The sequence below is a fragment of the Cetorhinus maximus genome, chromosome 5 (genome assembly GCF_964194155.1).
Source record: "Cetorhinus maximus chromosome 5, sCetMax3.hap1.1, whole genome shotgun sequence".
Classification (NCBI taxonomy): Eukaryota; Metazoa; Chordata; class Chondrichthyes; order Lamniformes; family Cetorhinidae; genus Cetorhinus; species Cetorhinus maximus.
Genome location: NC_135883.1, coordinates 115087171 through 115113705, shown reverse-complemented (window position 1 = coordinate 115113705; position 26535 = coordinate 115087171). Strand labels below are relative to the sequence as shown.

At 41.0% G+C, this 26535-nt stretch overlaps 1 protein-coding gene across 2 annotated transcripts in view; it reads right to left on the bottom strand.

Moving 5' to 3' along the window:
- Positions 1-26535, bottom strand: part of LOC144680859 (E3 ubiquitin-protein ligase RNF19A) — a 104901-nt gene that overhangs the window by 43049 nt on the left and 35317 nt on the right. For both annotated transcript variants that reach the window (XM_078542332.1, XM_078542333.1), the window contains exons 2-4: positions 20512-20650; positions 14850-15749; positions 2552-2757 (exon numbers count right to left, since the gene is read on the bottom strand). In XM_078542332.1, the coding sequence (XP_078398458.1) occupies positions 2552-2757; positions 14850-15334 (691 nt within the window). In that variant the 5' untranslated portion in view covers positions 15335-15749; positions 20512-20650. The remainder of the gene's footprint in view (positions 1-2551; positions 2758-14849; positions 15750-20511; positions 20651-26535) is intronic.

Genomic DNA, 26535 nt, shown 5'->3' with positions numbered 1-26535 from the left:
TGTTCATCACACATAATGTAATTACATTTAAAATTATTCAACGATCATGGTTTTATGGGGTCAATAGAAGCACTTACAGGACAGAATTTAATGGAGCCTGCTGGAGCGGGCATCATGGCAGGAGTGCCCACATCAGACTCCCGGTGTCAGGAAAACTGCCTCCTGTTAAGTTGGAGGCAGGAAGGGCCCAATGCAGCAATCCTGTCTGCCAGTGGTAGGCTCATTAATAAGCCACTTGACAGAAATTATCCTTGAGCCCACCAGAACTTAATGGTGGCTCATGGATTTAACGGAACTCGCATGGTTCTCTCATGTCTCATAAGACCGCCCGGCAAGCCCTGTTGGGTTTGCCTGCGGCTTCCTTGGGAGGCTGTGGGGGTGGGTTTTACTCTACGTTGATAGGCACTCAGTCCCGATAGAGACCCCTAGCATCAGGAAGGGGAGAGAGGGGGGTCTTGCCTCTGACCCTTGCCCCTACCCTCTCTGGCGACCCCATCCCACTCCACTCATCTATGTCCAGGGATCCAGCATCAGTCCTCAGGCTGGGGCTTGGAGCATTCCTAACAGAAGCCCCCTGATTGGCCAGCAGCTCTCAGGGGTGGGATTTCCACCCCACTGGGTGCTTGATTGCTTGGAAGGCCCTATGATGTTCAGTTTGGCACTTAAATTGCATTGGGCCTCCTCCACAGAAGAGATATGGGGCTCCCACTGCAGAGGACCCCCATTGCTAGCACTAAATCCTGGCAACAGCCTCTCTCAGACTGTTAATTTCCTGCTTTCCCTTTCTGCCTTAAAATTTTCTCCCTGTTTTTGCTCAGTTTAGAAGAAAAGAGAAAGTGATGTTTTCTCAAGTGAATAAACAAAAGGACTTTTCAGCCACCTTCCCACATCACTGTTGTTCTTCTCTTTGATACTCTCTCATTCTTGGGTGTGTCTTCCTGAACAAGTGATGCAGGATAGACAAGTTACAATGTACTCAGCATCCCAAAAATTCTTTTCACACAGGGCAGCAACTGCTTTCATGTAGGGCATCAATTCATGGACTTTCGTCAGTCTGTTACGTTGTGCTGACGCCAATCTCTACACTGGGGAGACCAAACAGAGATTTGGATGACTCCTTTTTTTGAACTACCTTCAACCTGCCCTTAAGTGTGATTCTAGCCTTGGAGTGGGGTGGAATGTGGGAGTGGGGTAGAGTGTAGGGGTGGGGTGGAGGCGGGTGGCGGGTAGGGAAATCCATCTTTACCAGCATGGTAAAGAGACAGCTTTAATCAGACTGAAATATCTGCCACAAGTTGCAAATAAAATTTGGTGGCCTCCAGTCAAAATGCTGGCAGTGCTGGCAGGAACAACCAAGTGAGGATTCCTTCTGGGTCTGGGAACAAGGAAACAGTGTTTCAATGAGGGCAAGAGTCCAACTAGCAGCAGTTAGAATTATTTAGGTCAGTAAGATGAAGACAAATCAAACCTTCATAAAGCTTAGACAGTAGGCACCATGAGATGGGAATCCCTGTGACCACTGGAATCACAGGTGCCTTAATCAGGCTTGATCTGATCACAGGACTGTGACTACCGAATCTGCTTCCATGACTGAATATTTTGAAATCAAATTATCAATTAGATAATCTGTAACTAATGGTTATTACCATTAGAGTCAACAGGAGAACGAGGGGGTGAAGGGATATGGTGCAAAGATGATAGAGAGATCAACTTGAAATTAAGGCTGAGGCAAATCCTTTTCCAGCTCCTATTTCATATGTGAGAAGCAAAAACAAATCAAACTTTCCTGTTTAGATTAACATCGATTTCATCAATGGAATGTAGACGTTTGTCTTTGGCATTCTTAATAGTTTTGGCTAATACTCATGCAAAGCGAGGTAGAAACAAAATACTGAATATGGCAGAAAAAAATGTCACTAGCACAAATTTTTTTCATTTCTTGTTGCATGTAACATTGGGAAAATTTGTCTGACTGAACTGTTCTAGATTGTATCTTTCAACTTCTGTTTCACAATGAACAGGGAGGAATATCTCTATACAGTATATCAGTCTCAGAAAAGAAAAATGGAAGATTTATGCTGACTGCAATACAGTCTAATGATCTCTCCAATCACACATTGATAAGCCTTCTGCCCAGTGAAAATATTAACTACTCTAGTCCCAGGTTCTTTGACAGTTTGTGTGACTTCTTTCCAAAAGCCTGAGTGGTAGCAACCTAGATGCCTCTAAATAAACTTACACAATTGTGTAAAATTGTATAAAAGTCTCATTTATTGTTGACTTCTACAATTCAGTCACCTTCCTACAACTTTTAGTGGAACCTAACCAAATACAATTTAGAGTTGATGGACACAAAACATAAACATAATTATACACAGAGGCTAGCTAATATTTAACCTTGCTGATGAACCACAGTAGGTGATTCTAGTCACTTGTAATCTATTTGTTTAGATCCTGTTAGAAGCAATGTATTTTAACACACTTTACATATCAAGTTTTAAAGAAAATACCTTCCATGAAATTTTTGCCTTGCAAGAAAAGCAATATTTACCATTGTCTGATTCTTCACTGTGAATAAGAGAGGTAGAGTGTTTTTCTATTCCCGCCACGAACACATCTCTCTGCTTACGAGCCTCACTGCAGGTTTGGTCTGGATGCCAAAGTTGTTTGCAGTGGTAACAGAATTCAGTCGCACAGCCTGACCGCTCACATGTCAGCTTTGGGCAAGTTGCACAGCCACTGGCAATTACTCCATAACTGTAGAGAGTCCGAGTGCACAAAACATCAGTTGTAAATTGTAAGTGACTAAAATCTTATTGTAGAGACGAGATGTGTTACATATTCTCATTCACCATCTTAATATCCACAAAAACATAAGCATTACACAAACGGGTAATCTGCAGCAGTTTATTGACCAATATGTAGTTATGCAGCAAAGAGTCAGTCTGGCCTACGAAATAAGCTCTGAAGTATTTGTGTTTTGTTACTTCAATTACTTTGTCAGAAGCCAGCATTGCTAGAACACAAGAGGTTAAAATGGGAAGCTTCTATAAAATACTGCCAGATATTAATTGGCAACTTGAGATGTTTCTTTTTTTTTAAAAAAGCAATTAGGTTTGCTACAAAAATCACTGTCAGATACACTGAGGTATTGCATATCTCAATACACTGAACTGGCCTAAACAGAACGCAGGAAATCACAGTTGCTACAATTTAAATCTAACCACAGTAAAAAAAATGGCTTGCTGGATCTTTGCTTTCAATAAGTAGGTGAATGTTGCTGGTAGCTATGAACAAAATTGCAATATATTCTGAAACTTGCTAATGAGGGTGGTGGAAGTGAAAACAATCAATGATTTCAAAAGGAAATTGGATGGAACTTGAAGGAAATAGATTTGCAGAGCTACGGGAATAAAGCAGGGGAATGGAACTTACTAGATTGCTCTAAGGAGAGCCAGAATGAACTTTGACGGGCTGAATGACAGCCTTCTGTGCCTTTATGACTCTATTCTACTGTTAAAGTCCAGACCAAAACATGCTTCCTTGAAAAGTAATTTTACCATAGCAGAATGGAAAAATTGAAAGAGTCAGTTCGAGCGACAACTTTCCCACCTCTACCAACCATGATTCAAAATTAAAAATGAGGCAAAATTGGGCATGTTAGTCTGTATCACAATCACCTATTCCCAGTAGCCCAAGTAGCTGAGGATCAGGTCTGGAATGGACTACCTGAGTATCTGTACTAAGCTGGCACATTGTGCCAGGTTTTAAAACCGTTAAGTAGTGGTGTCCAATTTCAATTGGCAGTTTTCTCAGCTCGAGTTTTCCGTCAGGTTATGTCATAGATTACAATGAATGCAGAAACATCAGCTGATCCACCATTAGGCTGACCACCCAAGTTATGGCTGAAATGATGGGCTTTGATTTCACTGGAAGAGGACAATATAGAAAATTATTCATTAAAAAAAAATTAGCCCAATATTAAAACGGTTTTAGCAATTCAGTCTGTCAGCACTTCAAGTAACTTAAACTTTGATTTCAAGCCCAGAGGTGTTGACATTTCAACCTGCTTGTCCTAGGCTAATTGTTGTCAGTCTTCTCCTTTGCCTTTCTGGGTGAAACATCATGTCAAAGTGGAGCATTTCACCTGTAAGTAGGCAGAGGGAGTGTGGAGGACTTCAGATGCACATACTTAAACTTCACCTTTGGTTCATTACCCATTAGCGTTAGTGAGTTGTGTGTGAAACGTCATCTATGGCAGGACACATAGAAAGCATTACATAATGCCACCGTGCCACATTACATCTAGTACTGTTTTATGAGCCTGCTCCTTGCATCACTGCCCTCAAACTTCCACTTTAGGCCTGCATCAGGTTTTGCACGTGCACCCAGCAAGTAATACCTGGCTGAACTCAGATTAAACTACCTACTGACATGGGTTTACAGGCAAGGTGCCCAACTCAGACAACCAGGTAGAATAGGGATTAATTTTAATATGCTTCACAGCACTCACAGAATGATAAGAATTGCAGTGTTGGCTCCAATAACCGGATGACGACACCACCACTTCAGTGAAGCCAAAATCCCAAGAGTAGGAATAAAATTTTAATTTTTATTACTGAAAAAAAGAGAGACATGCTGTCGAAGCTTTTCGTCTTGCCCTGATCAGAACAACTCACAAGAATACCAATAGTAAAGGGAACAACAATTTATACTGCCTGAGGGTGCTGAATGGTTGGCAAGTGCACTCTGATTGGTGGAGGCATTCCCATGGAGAATGCACTAGGGAACAGTTAACTGTCAAGCTCTTGTTCAGCTTTAAACCAGCAAGGTTGACTCAATTAGTCGAGGCATTTTTATGCTAAATTTCCCCCAAAGTTGGTTTATATTTGGCATGAAATGTGACAAAGAAAAGGTTTTCAAGGAAATAAATCTATATTTTCTAATCGGCAAGATTCAAGCTTGAAAAGATATTGTGAGCCGTGAGGATAGTAATAGACTTCAAATGGACACAGATTGATGGAATGGATGAATGTGTAGCATATGAAAATTAACGCAAAAAATTGTAAAGTGATAAATTTTGTTAGGAAGAATGAGGAGAAGCAATATAAAAGAAAGGGTGTGATTCTAAAAGTGCAGCAAGAACAGGAACACCTGAAGGACATTATTGCAGGAGTTCCTCAGGGTAGTGTTCGAGGTCCAACCAACTTCAGCTGCTTCATCCATGACCTTCCTTCCATCATGGAGTCAGATTTGATGGAGTCAGAAGTGGGGATGTTCGCTGATGATTGCACCATGTTCAGCACCATTCTCGATTCCTCAGATACTGAAGCAGTCCATGTCCAAATGCAGCAAGGCCTGGGGCAATATCCAGGCTTGGACTGACAAGTGGCAAGTGATGTTCACACCACACAAGTGCTAGGCAATGACCACCTCCAACAAGAGAGAATCTAACCATCACCCCATGACATTGAATGGCACTACCACTGAATCCCCCACCATCAGCATCCTGGGGGTTACCATTGACCAGAAACTGAACTGGATTAGCCAAATAAATACTGTGGCTACAAGAGCAGGTCAGAGGCTAGGAATCTTGCGATGAACAACTCACCTGCTGACTCCCCAAAGCCTGTCCACCATCTACAAGGCAAAAATCAGGAGTGTGATGGAATATTCCCCACTTGCCTGGATGAGCACAGCTCTCTCAACACTCAAGAAGCTGGACACCATTCAGGACAAAGCAGCCCGATTGATTGGCACCCCACCCACAAACATTCACTCCTGCCACCACGGACGCATAGTAGCAGCAGTGTGTATCACCTACAAGAAGCACTGCAGGAACTCACAAAGCATCCTTGGACAGCACCTTCCAAACCCATGACCACTACCATCTAGAAGGAGAAGGGCAGCAGGCACATGAGGACATCACCACCTGGAAGTTCTCCTCCAAGCCACTCACCATCCTGACTTGGAAATGTATTGCTGTTCCTTTACTGTCAATGGGTCAAAATCCTGAACTCTATCCCTGACTTCCTGAGAGTATACCTACACCACATGGACTACAGCAATTCAAGAAGGCAGCTCACCACCACCTTCTCAAAGGCAATCAGGGTTGGGCAATAAATACTGGCCTAGCCAGCGATGCCCACATCCCATGAATGATGAAAAAAAAAGTGCACAAATTGCTGAAGGTGGCAGGGCAGTGTGAAGAAGTAGTTAAATTGGCATATGGGATCCTGGGCTTCATAAATAGAGGGATAAAATAAAAGTAAGGAAATTATGGTGAATCTTTGTAAAACACTGGTTTGGCTTTAATTGGAGTATTGTTTCCAATTCTGGGCACCACACTTTAGGAAGGATGTTAAGGCTTAAGATAGGGTGCAGGAAAGATTTATGAATGTGGTTCCAGGAATGAGGGGACTCAGTTATGTGGATAAGTTGGAGAAGCTGGAACTGTGCTTCACAAAGAGAAGGTTGAGAAGAAATTTGTTATAGGTGCTCAAAATTATGAGGGTCTAGATAAAATAGAGAGAAATAGTTTCCATTGGCAAATTGATTGAGAATCAGAAGACATCGAATTAAGCTGAATGGCAAAAAAAAGGCAACACAAGGGAAAACTTTATGTAGCAAGTGGTTGGGATCTGGAATGCACTACCCAAGAGTGTGGTGGAGGCAGATTCCATCCTTTCAAAAGGGCTTTCAAAAGGGAATTCAATAAGCACTGGAAGGGACAGGGAAAGTCGAGGAGAGGGGATTATATGGGGCTAACTGTGTTTCACTTGTAGAGAGCCAGCATGGGTATGACAGACCAAATAGCCTTCTTGTGTTGTAATCATTCTATGATTCTATGAACTCAAAATGAACCCTTTGATCCTTAGATGACACAGATTAGTTGGCAGTGAGAGATGCCATTCAAAATATATCTGCTCAACAAAGATCAGTTTACTTTGCTTAGCCAATACGATATTTTGGCAGCCCACTGGATTACACACAAAAACACTCTACATCAGGATTGGTATTTATTCACTGTGATTTCCTAAATTATTAGATTAATGATCCATCCAACGTAAACATACGAAGATTAGGGGTCCAGAAGCTCCATTTTATGATTGAGCAGCTGATATATGCATAGTTACTACTCTAGCATGAAATCGTTTTAACCTGCTTTGATATTGTGATATTATGATTGACAAGGCCAGGTAGTAGAACATTTAAGAATGAACTAATTGGCATGACTAAGCCATAGCTAAAACCATATGGGTTCCAACAGAAGACAGCCAAGAATTTGGAATTTGAAAAGCAGTTATGGTTCACATTTCCCAGGCTCAAAATCTAATAGTCAAAGTGTCAGAATTATTTTTATAAAGTATAAAGCAGGGTTTTTGTTTTGTTTTTCTTTTAAAAGTATGTTTGCCTTAAACAAAATTTCACTTGGGGAACTAAGTATTTAAGGAGGATCCATCAGTGAATTTAGGCATTTAAAAAAAGGAAGTTCAATAGCTACACACAAAAGCGTCCTTACAGGGAATGTTACACTGCAGGGAGATCGATTACTGAGTTTGAATGGACTGTAATAAATCAATTAGTTAATATAGTTTGATTCCATGGAGGTCCAGTACAATATGCAGAAACAAAAGATGAAATATAAAAAGTTGAATACATTTTTTAATTCTTTCATGAGAATAGTCTTCCAACTGACAAAAATAACGACACAACACACGTGTATTCAAAATACTTAGCTGCATTAAGTGTTGCGATGAAAAGGTGACTGCAGTGAGTGACCCATTCTTTCTCTTCCTTATAGCCTAAACAATCCATTACTAGATTATTGGTGTCCCTCCTGCTAATTTAAAAAAAAGCAATACCTACTGTATTTTGGTAACGGACAAACATGGGAGACTTTTAACAGACGGTGCTCGACCCAATTCACAATCTGGCATTAAGGGCAATATTGACCTGAAGCTAGAGGGCCAGGATTGATCGATAAGTGACATTCTTTAGTGCTTGCATATTGTGCAGTTGATGTGCATAAGTCTGGTTATGTGATGTGGACCTTCCTGATCCACAGAGTATCCAAGAGGAATATACATGTAAAGTGTATCAGAAGGATAATGAAGTGAAGCATTAGTTGAATGTATTCTGCAGTATACCAGGGATGAAATATTCCAGGAATACATATTTATCACCTAAATAGGGAAGCAGAGGTATGGCAGCCTATCCATGAAGAAATGAGGGTTCAATATGGGAGCCAGCAGAAGGGACCAGAATTTTGAGTTGTCCAACAGGTATATTGTACTTATGTGTACTTATATTGTTGTGGTATATTGTACTTGATATCCATGAGGTAAAGAAAGGAGAGCGTGCACAGAAGAGCAGTTAAAAGCAACACATTAACTATGATTCATTTTAGCAGGAAGAATGTAGAGATACAATATAAAATAAAGGGTACTATTCTAAACAGGTTGCAGGAGCAGAGAAAATTTTCCCATTGGTGGAAGGATCAAGAACCAGAGGGCACAGATTTAGGCTAAGTGTAAAAGAAGCAATGGCAACATGAGGAAAAACATTTTCACGCAGTCAGTGGTTAGAATCTGGACTGCACTGCCTGAGACTGTGGTGGAGGCAGGGTCAATTGAGACTTGCAAAAGGAAATTGGATCATTATCTGAATAGAAAAAAATTCTAATTCTAATTCTAGAGATGCCAAAATTGGGAGAGCTGCCTCACAGTCTAGTCAAGCAACAGCCTGACAGTCTTCTTCAAGGAATCATACCTTACAGATAAGGTCCCAGGCACCACCATCAACATCCCTGGGTATGTCCTGTCCCACCGGCAAGACAGGCCTAGCAGAGGCACATCGTATACAGTCGGGAGGGAGTTGCCCTAGAGTCCTCAACATTGACTCCAGACCCCATGAGGTCAATCGTGGGCAAGGAAACCTCCTGCTGATTACCACGTATCACCCTCCTTCAGCTGATGAATCAGTGCTTCTCCACGTTGAACACCACTTGAAGGAAGCACTGAGGGTTGCAGAATATACTCTGGGTAGGGGGCTTCAATGTCCATCACCAAAAGTGGCTCGGTAGCACCACTACTAACCGAGCCCTAAAGGACATAGCTGCTAGACTGGGTCTGCGGCAGGTGGTGAGGGAACCAACATGAGGCAAAAGCATACTTGACCTCATCCTCACCAACCCTGCCTGCCGCAGATGCATCCGTCCATGACAGTATGGGTAGGAGTGACCACCCCACAGTCGCTGTGGAGGCAAAGTCCCGCCTTCACATTGGGGATACCCTCCATCGTGTTGTGTGCACACCACTGTGCTAAATAGGATAGATTTCGAACACATCTAGCAACTCAAGACTGAGCATCCATGAGGCGCTGTGGGCCATCAGCAGCAGCAGAGTTGCACTTGAACACAATCTGTAACCTCATGGCCCCTCATATCCCCCACTCTACCATTACCATCAAGCTAGGGGATCAATGCTGGTTCAAAGAAGAGTGCAGGAGGGCATGCCAGGAGCAGCACCAGGCATACCTAAAAATGAGGTGCCAACCTGGTGAAGCTAAAACACAGGACTGCTTGCCTGCCAAACAGCATAAGCAGCAAGTGATAGACAGAGCTAAGCAATCCCACAACCAATGGATCAGATCCAAGCTCTACAGTCCTGCCATATCCACTTGTGAATGATAGTAGACAATTAAACAACTCACTGGAGGAAGAGGCTCCACAAATATCCCCACCCTTAATGACGGGGGGGCCCAGCACATCAGTGCAAATGGTAAGGCTGAAGCATTTGCTACAAACTTCAGCCAGAAGTGCAGAGGGTGATCCATCTCGGCCTCCTCCGGAGGTCGCCAGCATCACAGACGCCAGTCTTCAGCCAATTCGATTCACTCCATGTGATATCAAGAAACGGCTGAAGGCACTGGATAGTGCAAAGGCTACGGGCGCTGACAATATTCCAGCAATAATGCTGAAGACTTGTGCTTCAGAACATGCCATGCCCCTAGCCAAGCTGTTCCAGTACAGCTACAACACTGGCATCTACCTGGCTATGTGGAAAATGGCCCAGGTATGTCCGGCACACAAAAAGCAGGACAAATGCAATCTGGCCAATTACCACCCCATCAGTCTACTCTCGATCAGTAAAGTAATGGAAGGGGTCATCAACAGTGTTTTCAAGCGGCACTTGCTTAGCAATATCCTGCTCACTGGTGCCCAGTTTGGCTTCCGCAAGGGTCACTCAGCCCGTTACTGCCTTGGCTCAAACATGGACAAAGGAGCTAAACCGCAGAAGTGAGCCGAGAGTGACTGCCCTTGATATCAAGGCTGCATTTGACCAAGTGTGACGTCAAGGAGCCTTAGCAAAACTGGAGTCAATGGGAATTAGGGGGAAAACTCTCCTGGTTGGAGTCATACCTAGCACAAAGGAAGATGGTTGTGGTTGTTGGAGGTCAATCATCTCAGCTCCAGGACATCACTGCAGGAGTTCTTCGGAACACTGTCCTCGGCCCAACCATCTTCAGCTGCTTCATCAATGACCTTCCTTCCATCTTAAGGTCAGAAGTGGGGATGTTTGCTGATTATTGCACAATGTTCAGCACCATTCATGACTCTTCAGATACTGAAGCAGTCCATGTTCAAATTCAGCAAGACATGGACAACATCCAGGCTTGTATTGACAAGTGACTAGTAACATTCGCGCTACACAAGTGCCAGGCAATCACCATCTCCAACAGGAGAGAATCTAACCATCACCCCTTGATGTTCAATGGCACTACCATCACTGAAGCCCCAACTATCAACATTCTGTGGGGTTACCATTGACCAGAAACTGAACTGGACTAGCCATATAAATACTGTGGCTACAAGAGCAGGTCAGAGGCTAGTAACTCACCTCCTGACTCCCCAAAGCCTGTCCACCATCTACAAGGCACAAGTCAGAAGTGTAATGAAATACTCCCCACTTGCCTTGTAGCTCCCACAACGCTCAAGAAGCTTGACACCGTCCAGGACAAAGCAACCTGCTTGATTGGCACCACATCCACAAACATTCACTCCCTCCACCACCGACGCACAGCAGCAGCAGCAGTGTGTAGCATCTACAAGATGCACTGTAGAAATTCATCAAGGCCCCTTAGACAGCACCTTCCAAACCCACAACCACTACCATCTAGAAGGACAAGGGCAGCAGACACGTGGGAACGCCACACCGGGAAGTTCTCCTCCAAATCACTCACCATCCTGACTTGGAAATATATTGCCGTAACTTCACTGTCGCTGGGTCATAATCCTGGAACTCCCTTCCTAACAGCACTGTGGGTGTACCTACACCACATGGGCTGCAGCGGTTCAAGGCGGCAACTCACCACCACCTTCTCAGGGGCAACTAGAGATGGGCAATAAATGCTGGCCCAGCCCACATCCCTTGAATGAATAAAAAAAAGAGGTGAGAGCTCGAAGTGGCAAAACATAAATTTCATTGGCAACATAAAGGAAAGGCCAATATTTTTGTAGGCAAGTTGAGTAAAAGCAATTATGGAGTGGTGGGACTGGTCAAAAATGAGCATTGCAAATTTATCACAGTAGGTAGGAAAGTGGCAGTTATTTAATGAATAGCTTGTATCAGTATTTGCAAACGAGACTGAAGAAAGTATTCAAAAACTTTTGGATGAGGGAGGAAAAGGGCAACTAGCATCAAAAAGGAAATGGGGAATCTTTCCTCAGTTCTGATGAAGGGTTATCCTGAAATGTTATCTGTTTCTCTCCACAGATGCTACCTAACTCGCTGAATACTTCCAGCACTTTCTGTTTTTATTTCAGATTTCCAGCATCTGCGATATTTTATCTTTCAGTCAGGATATTGTTTTTTTTTAAAAAGACTAAAGATGCTGAAAATTCCTAAATGTCTGAGACTAAATTGTATGAATCCTAGAACACACAAGCAAGATAGTGAGGGAGTAGCAGGGAGATTTTTTCAAATTTTCACTTTTTTTTGCAAATTCAGGTAGTTGCAGAGGATGGACTGGCAATGTTACACTTCTAATCCAAAAGGGAACAATGATAAACCAGGCAATTAGTTAGCCTCATATCAGCATAGGAAAATTACTAGAGACCATAATTGGAGATAAATAAATACTCAGAAGGGCAGGAACTGGTTAGAGATAGTCAACACGGATTTGCGAGGAGCAGGTCAAGTTTGACTGAACAATATAGTCAGTGTAAAAAAAAACGCTTATGGAGGGGGAAGGGTAAATATAGTTTATGTGGACTTGCAGGAGCTATTTGGCAAGTTTGAGAAATTGGGTGAGGGAATTAGGGTTGCCATGGCATATAAGAAAATGTGATGAAGTAAATAGAGATTGCTTAAATGCAAACAGAAAAGGGGTTCTGTAACCTGAAACTTCTCAGACAGTGGCCAGTGAGGTGCACCAGAGACTGATGCAATACTAAGTGATATAATCTGCACTTAGATACAAAGGGACAAATATGAAACTCTGATGACAATCACAAACTAGGAAAAGTAGAAAACTTTCAAGAACTATGTGGGAGCTTACAGGGGGATGTAAACATGGAAGCACGGGCAGGTGAGTGGCTGCTATCATTTATACAGAAAAAAAAGTGATGTGATACATTTTGGGAGGAATAGTGAAGAATGGAAATATGCCTCAAACAGTACATTCCTCAACGGAGTGGAGAAGCAAAGGAAACTGGATGTGCACATGCATAAGTCCTTACAAGTGGGTGGCCAGGAGAGGAACAACTGGAATTTATATCGAGAAGATTGAATACAAATGCAAAGCAGTTATAACGTACAATATGACAGATCGCATCTGACGTACTGCAAGCATTTTTAGGATTGTTCACAGATAGGAAGGATCCGTCGCTCTCCAGACAGTGCAATACAGATTTTGGAGCCAGAAATGAGGGTTCCAAACTTATGGAGAAAGGTTAGAAATATTACAGCTTGTATTCCCTGAAACCAAGAGCGAGGGAGAATTTGATGGAAGCGTTCTAAATGAAAAAGAAATAGATTGATCAAACACAGACTATTTCAATTGGTAGATGAATCAAAGAGTTCATAATTAAAAGTTATAGGTTTCTGTTTCTTCTCTGGGTTAGAAAAAAAAACCTTTAAAAACAATGTTATCAGAATACGGAAATGCTTTACCACGAGGGGTGAACAATGCCAAATAGATTACAACACTGAAAAAGACAATGGGTAGTTCAAAAATATAAATGGCTTTGATAAGAAAGTAGGAAAACTAGACCATATAATATCAGCAACCAAGGGAGTCCTAAATATAGCAGAAGCAAGGCAGGCCAATTTAGCACATTCTACACTACAAAACATTCTCCGTTTCAATATAGAGGTTTGCAAATACTTTTTCCAAATTCTCTTAAGATGTAGCTGTACATGAAAAATGTTCCAAAGGCCTAGATATTCAGAATATCGCCAAGGTAAATTGCACCATGATCCTATGCCTGTCCATCAGAGTAAGGGGGCGCCCATTTAAAACAGAGATGAGGAGGAATTTCTTCTCTCAGAGGGTAGTCAATCTGTGGAATTCTTTACCGCAGAGGACTGTAGAGGCTGGGCTTTAAGTATATTCAAGACTGAGATAGACAGATTTTTAATCAGTAAGGGAATCAAGGGTTATGGGGAAAAGGCAAGAATGTGGATTTGAGGATTATCAGATCAGCCATGATCTCATTGAATGGTGGAGCAGACTCGATGAGCCGAATAGCCCACTTCTGCTCCTCCGCCTTATGGTCTTATATTGTAATCCAGCATATGAAGCGCAAGGCCCAATGTCACAGATTTCGCAAACCAACCAACTTTAAAAAAAGCTGCCCCCAAGCAATATTGAACTGTGGGCAGCCTTACCAAGCAGAGTGGGACTCCCACCCCTCAGCGAGAGCTGTTGACAGTCTGATTGGCTGGCAGTCCCAGGAAGAAGACAGCATGGATTCCAGACTCGAATAAGTCCAGGATTTTTGGGACGGAAAGGAGTGGGAAGTCAGGTTTTGGGGGCTGGTGGTGGTGGTTGGGGAGAGAGAAGTTGCCTCTGATGCCCACAGAGTACCCCTCCACCCCTCCTTCCTTCCCACTTTTCCAGCAGAGTTGTGAAAAAGTGGCCTGCCCACTCTCAGCTGCCTTCCACTGCCAACCACATTATGGTATGGGCAGTGTATTATTTGGGTCTGCTAGTTTGTCAATAGGCTCAATTGCCCTTTATTTCTTTTCAATGGCAGGTGGGCTGCCAATTTTGGCGCCCGCCTTACTTCCATATTATGGGAAATCAGTGCATTCATGTCGGGTTCATGACCCGATGGCATCACACTGGATTTTATGCATACATGTGACAGCAGCAGTTCTGTTTTCCACACTAAAAATCCACTGCCAAGTGTCTAGTGCCAGGGGCATAATCTAAGGAGAAATTTCTTGATTCAAACAGTGGTGCATCTTTGCAAATTCTTTACCTCACTGTTGGAGATGCTCAGTTGATGAGTCTATTCAAGACCAAGAACGATAGATTGTTGGATATTAAGGGAATCAAGGGACACGGGGATCAGACAGGAAAATGGAGTGGGGTCAAAAATCAGCCATGCTCTGTTCATATTTCTTATATTATTTTCTTACTTTACATTTGTATTCTATTACTGACATCAACAATTTGACTTTATGGACCTGCACACTCAGTTATCTGCTCGTTGTAGGTGAAAGTCATTCACAAAAGTAGCTTAGATTTGCATCATCCTTCCCTCTACCCCCATTTATATTGTAATTAGGTGGAAAAAACAAAACACACACAAATCAAATTGATTATCATGCAGGACATACCTACAATCAGGCGCAGGGCACCATCGGGCATCTGGATCAGATGCAAGATACCTTCGCAGCATGAACTCCTCGTACTTTTCCATCAAAGTGCCATTGTTGAGAATCATGCGGATGTCTGATGGATGAAACAACTCAGAACATTCTGGACAGGCAACATTGACCCTACTCTCTGTAATTTCAATTTTCAAATATTGCTGTAAGCAATCCAGGCAAGAACGATGATGACAAGAAATGATCTCTGGGAACTGGGATCGAGGCTGGCTAAGAAGGCAGAGTGGACACTCCAGAGTGCCTAACAACTGTTCATTACTGGATGATTGCATTGTCCTGTTGGTGGAGGACATCTTTTTCTCATCCTCATTTTCCATTTTTGTGTGCACTCCTTCAATTGTAACTGTGGACATCTCCAGCTTTGATTTTGATTTAGGTTTCCTGCTGAAGAGGCTGAAGAATTGGAGCTGTCGATGTTTATTTGGTCTTTTCATGATCTTAAATATACTACAAAGTTACAAAATTGGTCAAGATTACTACTTTTATGGTTTTCCAAAGGGGTTGACCACCGTCTACCAATCTTGGAATCAAATAGCAACCGATCATTGAAAGACAAAATCCTTACAAGGGTACAGTGTAAAAGAAAACATGGCAAGTTTCTTTTTCCACTTAGGAAATGCAAGTTGTTCGTAAATATAATTAGCAATACTGAAGCAACCAGTGTTTTGTCCAACTGAGCTTACATGAAGCATGAATCGCAACACCAATTTTTAAATGGCTTCGCACAGAACGGATACACATAGCAAGTTGAGATATTAAGTAGTCCCAGAATCAAACAGCAGTGCATGTTGGATGTTAGATTGTGTCACCTTGCGATGTTCATTGTTTTCTCCATTTTCGTCGTGGAACCTAGAAAATGTTGAAAGCAAAAGCAGAGGGGAAAACAGTTACACAAAAATTCTTGCATCACAAAATGCTCAAATATTTCCAAATAATGTATCAAGCTTATTCATCCAATAATGTTATGGTAGTTCACTTAAAGAGACATCCCATGTGAAAGTGGATAACACCACTCAGAATAGTTAGTTCTACTAGTGCAGGTTTTCTAGTTGAATCTAAGCACAATCTTCAAATAAAGATCATGGACTAGAGACCAAGGAGTGTTAATTTGCAACACTTGAGGTATCAATTCTGTATAAAATGGAATTAGTGATAAATCCCCACTTGAAATAAATCTCTCTACTAAAATCAGGAACAATACCAACAACACCAAAGTTACTCAATTCCTTATCTATTTGTTCTTGTTAAATATGATTACTCTTGGGGAGGCGATGGCATAGTGGTATTATCACTGGACGAGTAATCCAGAGATGCTCTGGGAACCCAGGAACACAGCAGACGGTGAAATTCGAATTCAATTAAAAAAAACCGGAATGAGAAGTCTAATAATGACCATGAAACCATTGTCGATTGTCGTAAAAACCCAACTGGTTCACTAATGACCCTTAAGGAAGGAAATTGACTGTTCTTAACTGGTCTGGCTTACATGTGACTCCAGGCCCACAGCAATGTGGTTGACTCTTAAATGCCTGCTGCAATGGCCTAGCAAGCCACTCAGTTCTCAAGGGCGATTAAGGATAGGCAATAAATGCTGACCTTAAGCTGTTGATCAGTCATGAAAGTAGATTGCTAAAAGTCTAGATCCTTCATACACCTCCATACAGGTCTGTCCCATTTACACAATCAGATCTGGAGTCAGCAGTGGAGTGTGGAGTTAGTACACTGCCTGCGCATTTCTCCACTATTATCTGATAACTTTTGATAAAAACAAAGAAGGTTTACTTTAGTACAAGAAATTGACTTCAGGCTGCTGTACCATTTAAAGGGCTCGTGTAGTGTAATGTTATCATAGGAATATAGGATTTAGGAGCAGGAGTAGCCCATTCAGCCCTTCGAGCCTGCACCACCATTCAATAAAATCACGGCTGATCTGGTTGTGGTCTTACTCCACCTTCCTGTCTGCCTCCCAAAACCCTTGACTCCCTTGTCTTTTAAAAATATGGCTAATTCTGCCTTGAATAAATTCAATGAACCAGCCTCCACTGCATTCTGGGAAAGAGAATTCCACACACTAACGACCCTTGGAGAGAAAAAAATTCTCATCTGTCTTAAAGCGGTAGACCCCTGGGTTCTTAAACTGTGTCCCCTGGTTCTAGTCTCCCCAACAAGTTGAAACATCCTTCCGGTATCTACCCTATCAAGTTTCCCTCAGAGTCTTTGTTTCAATAAGATCACCTCCCATTCTTCTCGACCCCTGTTACTTTCGCAGCTGATGTTAATGCTGAACAAGCCAGGTCTCAGATTGAAATCTGCCTCGTCTGATCGTATTTTTTTTGTATTGTAGAAACGAGGGAAAGCTACTTAAAACAAAAGCACTGAACTCCAGACTTTTAAAATTTGAAGAATTAAATGTTTATTAAAATATAGAAAAGATAACACTTTAACATACACAAGATAAAAGATACACCATTAGAAAAATCTTACAAAAATAACCCCCAAAATGATTTATCAAAGGTGCACAATAAAACCATCTTGTGGCAACAACCCTTACGGATTCTTTAACATAAAGTCCAGGAAATATGACCCAAACCAAGAAATTGCTTTCATTTTAAACACAAGTATGGTCTGTGACTCCCCAGAACAACTCCACGTTGTTTTTATTTCAGGTTTCCAGCATCCGCAGTATTTTGCTTTTATCTACGCTGCTGTGGTTTTCCAAAGGGAAATCAAAAAAAAAACTTTCACAGTCTCCTGGCCCAAAATTGAGTTGCTCTTTCCAATTAAAAGACTTTGATAGCTTTTTCAGCACACTCCAAAGACACAAAAATTGGCCTAGAGTGGGACTTCCCCCGACAGCAACTCACTACAGCTGAAACCATATTTTCATAAATAGCCTTTTCACATCTTTCATCTTAGTTCTCCATTTTCTTAAAATATCATTCCCAAATATTAAAACCTTTCTTGTTCCTATCTCCTCTCTATTTTGAATCAATAAAATTCAAAACATCTGCCCGTTTACTCAAATCTTCAGTAAAATGTGAATGCTCTTTTGAAGATACCTTTGAAATTCAACAGCTACAAATGAATTTCAAAACTCATCTCCAAATACTAATTTCTGATCTACTGTTTCCTCTTAAGTTAACAGCCGCCATAAGGAAGGCCTCAATACAAAATGCAAGATGATAACACCTTTAGTCTTTCATTCTTTACTTTCTACAGACAATCTGACTCCAACAACCTCACCTTTGACTAACCATGGACACACAGACACTGCTTTATCCTTACCTACATAGAATACATACAGAAATATAAAAATATACACATGTCATCACACTCCCAAAGGGTATAGCCCCAACCTGTTCAACCTTTCTTCATAAGATAAGCCCCTCACCCAAGGAGAGGGTCGAATGAACCTTCTCTGAACTGCTGCTAATGCAATTATATCTTTTTCAAATAAGGAGACCAAAACTGTAGACAGTACTCCAGATGTGGTCTCACCAAAGCCCTGTACAGCTGCTATAAAACTTCCCTGCTTTTATATTCCATTCCCCTTGCAATAAATGCCAACATTCCATTTGCCTTCCCAAACACTTGCTGTACCTGCATACTAACTTTGTGCAAGTCAGGTGCCAGGACACCCAAAACCCTCTGCACCATGAGGTTCTGTAATCCCTCTCATTTAAATAGTATACTGCTGTTCTATTCTTGCTGTCAAAGTGGACAAGTTCACATTTTCCCACATTATTCTCCCTATGTGCCAAATTTTTGTACACTCACTTAACTTATCTATAGCCCTTTGCAGGCTCGCTACCTCCTCTTGACAACTCACTTTCCTAGCTATCTTGGTGTCATCAGCAAATTTAACTACCATGCATTTAGTCCCTTCATCCAAATCATTGCTGTAGATTGTAAATAGTTGAGCCCCCAGCACTGATTCCTGTGGCACTCCACGTGTTACAGATTGACAACCTGAAAATAACCCATTTATCCCTACTCTCTGCTTCCTGTTAGTTAACAAATCCTTTATCCATGCTAATATGTTACCCCCTACACCATGTAATTTTATCTTGTGCAGTAACCTTTGATGTGGCACCTTATTAAATGCCTTCTGAAAATCCACATACGTCACATCTAGAGGTTGCCCTTTATTCACCTTGTTGCTTGCTCAAAACACTCAAATTAGTTAATCACGATTTCCCTTTCATAAACCCATGTTGATTGTGACTGATCAAATTCGGATTTTCTAAGTATCCTGCTGTAACCTCCGTAATAATGGATTATAGCAACTTCCCTATGACTTTTAGCTTTGAAGAAGGGTCGTGCGGAGTCAAAATCTGAACTGTTTCTTTCTCCACAGATGCTGTCAGACCTGAGTTTTCTGTTTTTATTTCATATTTCCAGCATCCACAATATTTTGCTTTTATCCCTATGACAGATGTTAGGCTAACTGGCCTGTAGTTTCCTGCTTTCTGTCTCCTTCCTTTCTTGAATCAAAGTGCTACATTAGCTATTTTTCAATTCACTGGGACTCTTCCAGAATCTAAGGAACCTTCTCTGCAGCCACTTCTTTTAAGATGCGAGAATCATCGGCTCCTGGGGGCTTGTCAGCCTTTATGTCTATTATCTATGTTGAGGTAACTTTCCCCACCCTCATCCCTGATGCATTGCAGTGTCCGCAGCTTGACCTCCAGCTCAATGACTCTGAGCTGGAGCTCCTCCAGCCACAGGAACTCCTCCAGCCACAGGAACTACAGATGTGTTTGCCCTGGATCACATTTGTGTCCAGGAACTCCCATATTCTGCAGTTGCAACACATCACCTGCCCTCCCAACTTTATTATGCTTTAATTAATTAATTTTCCTTAATCAATGTATTATTAAGGAAACCTGCCTCTCTCAATAAGCTTTACTGTTTGTAAACATTGCTCCCACTAATAAAACCTTTCAGTTACTAATGAATTATTAGTTTTGAAAGATAAACAAAGCTAATCACCGACCTGCTTCCCTGCGATGTCACACCTCATAGCATCCATATGCTTCAAAACGTGAGTGCAAGAAATGCTAATGATGCAAGTGACATCAGTAACCCTATTTTCTCCCTCTCGACAGTAGTTTAAAAAAGACTCCACTACCTAATAAAGTCTTTCATAAACAAAAAGTCACAATCTTGGGTTAAACCAAGATTTTTTAGCTTCCTTGCATGGGAATTTCTTGTTTTCAGAAAACGTCACAAATACCAATTTATTTCATTTCAAGCTCCAAAATTCTGAATCGTTAATATCACAGTACAATAAAAGAACAAAATCCACATATATTTGATAAGATGCAAACAGATACTGAAATACAAATACCGTTGTGTCGGGCCAGACTGATCAAGGAACAAAACAACCAAATATCTTTACTCTGTCACCAACTACAAGATACAAATGGTTGCTTGGAATGTTGAGTAGAAATTATTTGCACACTAATCCGGCAGAGTTTAGAAAATCAGCAAATGTAACGACCCCAACAGCAAAAGTGCTCTGAGATAGCTTAAGCCAGGCCCAAGATGAAACTTTGCAGCTCCCCAATAATCCCTTAATTGTAGATAATTTGTAACACAACATACATACCATCAGGTGTGGTCTGGTGATGCCTTCTTGTTCTGCCAACAAACCTAAAACCCTGTTTCATTCATAGCCTTCGCTTTTCCAAGGGATTTTCAGGCAACGCAAGTGCTTTTTCACTTTCTGCTCAGTTACTTATTGATATCTGGTTGGAGAGGAAAACAGCATGTTCAGAGGAAAGAACCCAAACTTGTCTTCAACTCCAGATCACTGAAATCACTGCAACTTCTACTCTATGTTACAGTTGTCAGCAACTATTAACATTGAAGTAAGCATAAAACTTTTTCTTCTTTACAATAACATATTTTCTGACATGTTACCTTTCATAGATTATAAAATATTTTTTTGCTTTACGGTAATAAACATCTTAATTGTCCACAATTTATAGTTAGGATGTAGTGCTTTTTTTAAAAAGGAGTGTCCACATATGTTAAAATTCTTTTGTAATGATGAAATGATTACATGAATCCAAGAGGATATGTTCAGTCAACATGTTGGGAATGGGAATGAGGAACTAGAATAATATATTTATTATTCTACATTGCAGAATGCCTCTATCTGCAAGAAACTATAAAACCCGCAGCATTACAAGGTCATGTTCCTCAAGACATTTGAACATGGATTGTTGGAAGGCACAAAAATGTGTGTGTGTGGATAAGAGCCAGGACAGAAGTTTGCAGAATTTATTGGCATTCACAGTTCAATAATCAATTTCTGCAGTTAATATACTTGCTTTCAATTTAACATTCCCTCCAGAAAAAACAAGGAACAAAACAAGTGACCACACACCAAGAAAAATGCAGCACATGCTGGAGTTCAAAAATGGTCTAGCATTTAAAATTTTTCAAAACCTCAAAATTAATTTCAAAAATCTTTTAAAAACAATTTCTACAATTCTATAGATAGCAATAGCACATAAACAGAACTGATCACAAATTATAAGAGCTTCACAGTTGAAAAAAATGCACACTCTTGATTAAACAGGAAGAGGTTAAAATTCTAAGAACAATCATTACGAAATCGCAGTGGCAAGCACAAGAACTGGTGACATCTTTGGGCTGGAGAGTGAGCTACAATAGCCTGGCCAAAAATAAGTACTGACCCATTAACATGATATAAAACAAATTTTACTTAATGGGTCAGAATCAGAATGTATTTACTCATGATTGAATTGATTGAATGTATGTCTGAATTATGAAAATCTGCTCACTTAATTTACTCCCCACTGATGCAGACAATTAGAGCTCTCCACACTAGTGTAATCACCACACCCTTCCCCCATTGTTGTAGTACTACTGAATCAAAAACTGCATCATACAGTTTATATGCTTTCACCATCAACTGCAGGCTTTTATTTAAATTTCTCTTGCAGCAGTCAACTTTTACAGAATCAATTATTAAGATATCCTAATTGCAACAAGTGATCCAATTCAATCCAATTTTTTACACTGTGGGAAAAATAATCTGCTCAAGTTGTTGTTCAGGCTGTATTATCCCCTTTGAATCAACCACAATATGTTAATTTTGAAGTTATTTATCTGGTAATAGATACAGAAAAAAGCAACATAATGGGCATAGAACAGAGTGTCCTGTTAGTGCCACTGAGACAAAGTAACTAATGGTTTTAAACTATCTTTTGTGTAATTGATTCCAGTGACAAAGCAGTTTGTAAAGTTGAATCAAGTGGAATAAAATGTCGACAGAACGGTACTAGAATTTCCACCTCTCTTCTACTGAAGCTCTGTCCATTGCAACCACACAAAAATACATTATGAGCGATGGTTCACAGCTTCTTTTCTGCTGGGTAAAACTTATCCATGGTTCTAATGAATCTTGGACTCATCTTGTAATAGAGCTGCCACAGTTGGCAGTCCAACATGACAAGTGCTATGCAGAAAGAGTGGCTGACAACATCACTCATCTTGTGGAGATTTACCTTAGCTAGCAGTTTTGTTCAACACATATTTGCACAGGTTAATAGATGCTGCTACCACCACTGCTAGGTGTGGCAAGTTGACATTTTCTCCTGGCATAGAGAGATTCAATGCTCAGCCATCTAGTGTGGGTCAGCAGTGCAGGGAAGAAACAAGTTTTTGAAGCAAAAATCACAATCATGACCTTTAAACAATGAATATGCAAACTTTTGCCACTAGTGATTTTCCCAGTGCAACTAATAATTTGGATTTTGCCCAAGGTGAACAGCAAATCCAGAAGAGTGACAACAGAAACACATAACTGAACCAGTTCTGTAATTTGACCCATCAGTCAAAAATACAGTCAGCTCCATATAGACAAATATCTGCTCCCAAAGAACTTTAGAAGAAACCAAATCACTATCCATTCATTCCACCGATGCAAAATCTTTTCTTCAGCTAGCTGTCCTTAGTATTCCCACTTTTTAAAAAGTCAGCCCAATAATTTCTCCTTAACTGCAACCAAGAGGCAGTGAAAGGGCTTGTGTGCCTCAAATGTCTTGAAGACCAAAATCAAAGGAGCATTTTAGAAAGTTAATGGGGAAACTTTGTTCAATTATTTTGCATTAGATGGAACTGAGTGCATTGTAAGTAGACTATTGTGTAAAGATCAGGATACGATTTTTAGCTGCAATTAGTAGAAAGCCTCTCCAAGCATCACGTTTCTTGATGCACTCATTAGTATTCAATGCCAGCAAAAGAATAAAAGGAGGAATAATTACACACCGCCCACACCCTACTGTATAACGAGCTATACCTTAAATACAAACAGCTACAAGGAATTAATACGACTAATCATTTGAAGAACTTCAGTTTTAATCTAAGTGACAGATACTGAAAGTTTGGGAGAGCATGTTATGAGAACTGAACCGTAAATCTGTTTAGTTTGTGGTTTTAGCTAGTCAAAGCAACAGGTAAACATGTATCTGCACAGTGAAAATCCACACTACGATCTTTGAACATAAAAGAAAAACATTCTCAGGATTTGGGTAACTCTGGCAAAGCGCTAACAATAGTTTTTGACACAACTAAGAAGCTTGCAAGACTACTTCAGAATGGAATTAAAGGTCAACTACTGTGGGCTGGACATATAGTCCAGACTGAGCTAGGATTGCAGGTTTACTTCTATAAAAGCTACGAATGAACGAATTGGGTTTTTATAACAGCCGGATTGCCCAGTGGTCATTTTTCTTTAAACTGAACCACGTCCTCTGCTTCAACTTGGCTGGTGGAGGTGGAGGTGGGGCATTCACATGTGCTTCTACTGGCCACGAAAGCCATGAAAAACTAATTTATCTTCTCGGCCTGCTGTTCCTTGGTACCAGGTATTGCTGGTGAAACTGTCTGAGTGCAAAGCGCAAAGTGATGTAAAAAAAAAATCACATGAAGGTCATCAGACCTCAACTTTTGTACATCAATGAGACCACTGTCTGCCTGGGTCAAGGGCTTCACATGTTTCCCAATTGCTGTGGATCACAAGTGCGACTTGGGCGAGGTAAGTACACAGCTGCCAATATTTTAGCCCTTGATCTCATTGGGTACAGGGTGGTGAAAAAACATCAGGCCTCATTTTTTTGTTCAGGTAGCATTTAAACTGTCATGGTAGGTTTTGAACATTCTCTGGATTACTAGTCCACCAACATAACCACTAGACTATTGTGCCCAAAAGAGCTTACCTGTAAAATTACTGTTAAAAAGCTGCAGAAATCATCTATTTTGTTTTTGGTGGGTCGATCAACACATTCCAAAGTGAATTGGAAGTAATCATTTGCACATTTGTCATCTTTAAATACAACTCATCTGAATCCAAGTTCTCTTCAGAAACTTATGCAGACAGTTCAGAGTCCATAAAGGGAGGGATTTCTTTCTTTTGCAGTTGAATGTGTGCTGACAACTGCATTAAAAGGTAAAATCAATTTTGAAAATGGGAACTGCACAGCTTGAGCTAAACTGGACAAATTCTGTGACATACCTGGTCTTCGATTCCTTTTCTGATATGCGGCCAAATACTCATCATTTTTGGCAAACTCTAAAATGTTGATGTTTGCCTTCATTCATGTAAAGTCAGCTGAAACAAACACCATAGAAATTTGGCAAACTAGTACCAATTGAAGTCATTGTGTCACGGATGTTTCCTTCTGCTAACTGCTTCACAATATTTTGAAGTGGGAAGAGCTTGAAAATGTTTGGGATCACTCGCCAGCAATATCTCCCAAAAAACACCTCATAGCCTACACAAGATTGACCTCCTGCTGGGAAAGGAAAATATTCTTCATGCTAAGGTCTTTCTCCACAAGGTCACCCTACTGGTTGAGAGGGAGCACACTCTGCGATGGGGTAATTTTCAATTGGCTTAATAACTCCTTCTCCAAGATAAAGAACCTTTTGCAGGCTGCTTTATTTTGCTATTAAGATGACAACAGTTACATGTCCACTAAAATGCTGCAGCTTTCATAACTGGGATTCAGCTCAGACTCAACTGAGAATTTATAACATAAGGACATAACAGAAGAACTAGGAGCAGGAGTAGGCAATTCAACCCCTCGAGCCTGCCCCGCCATTCAATACGATCATGGCTGATCTCATTTCGGCCTCAACTCCAGTTTCCCGTCCTCTCCCCATAACCTTTCAAACCGCTACTAATTAAATATCTGTCTATCTCCTCCTTAAATTTATTCAGCGTCCTGGCATCCACTGCACTCTGAGGTAGTGAATTCCAGATTCGCGACCCTTTGAGAAAAATAATTCCTCCTCATCTGATTTAAATCTACCACCCCTTAGCCTAAAACCATGGCCTCTCGTTCCAGAATGCCCCACAAGGGGAAACACCCGCTCCATGTCTACTTTGTCTATCCCCTTTAGCACCTTATATACCTCAACTAGATCTCCTCTCATCCTTCTAAATTCTAGCGTGTATAGGCCTAAACTGCTCAATCTCTCCTCATAAGACAAGCCCCGCATCTCTGGAATCAATCTGGTGAACCTCCTCTGAACCGCCTCCAAGGCAACTACATCCTTCCTCAGGTAAGAGGACCAAAACTGTGCACAGTACTCCAGGTGCGGTCTCACCAATGCCTTGTACAATTGCAACAACACTTCCCTATTTTTATACTCTATTCCTTTAGTGATAAATGCCAAAATTCCATTTGACTTCCTTATTACCTGCTGTACCTGCATACTAGCTTTCAGTGATTCATGCACAAGGACACCCAGATCCCTCTGCACTGAAGCATTCTGAAGTTTCTCTTCATTTAAATAATAAGTAGCCATTTTATTTTTCCGACCAAAATGGATAACCTCTCACTTATCCACGTTAAACTCCATCTGCCAAATTTTGGCCCATTCACCTAACCTCTCCATATCCATTTGTAAATTTCTTATTTCTTCATTGCAACTTACTTTCCCACTATTTTGGTGTCATCTGCAAATTTAGCTATAGTACCCTCTATCCCTGAATCCAAGTCATGAATATAGATTGTAAATAGTTGGGGCCCAAGGACCAGACCCTGTGGCACCCCACTAGTCACAGCTTGCCATCCAGAAAAAGACCCATTTATCCTGACTCTCTGCTTTCTGTTGGTTAGCCAATCCTCTATCCAAGCTGATATATTATCCCTAACTCCATGTGATCTTATCTTGTGTATTAATCTTTTGTGCGGCACCTTATCAAAGGCCTTCTGGAAATCCAGATATGCTACATCTACAGGATCCCCATTATCCACTTTGCTTGTCACATCTTCAAAGAACTCTAGCAAATTAGTCAAACACGATTTACTCTTCATAAAACCATGCTGACTCTGATGGATTGCATTTTGACTTTCCAAATTCCCCATTACTACTTCCTTAATAATGGATTCCAACAATTTCCCAACGACAGACGTTAAACTAACTGGTCTATAGTTTCCTACTTTCTGCCTCCTCTGCCTTTTTGAATAAGGGCATTTTTCCAATCTACTGGAACCTTTCCAGAATCCAGGGAATTTTGGAATATTATAGCCAATGCATTCACTATCTCCACTGCCACTTCCTTTAAGACCCTGGGATGTAGGCCATCAGG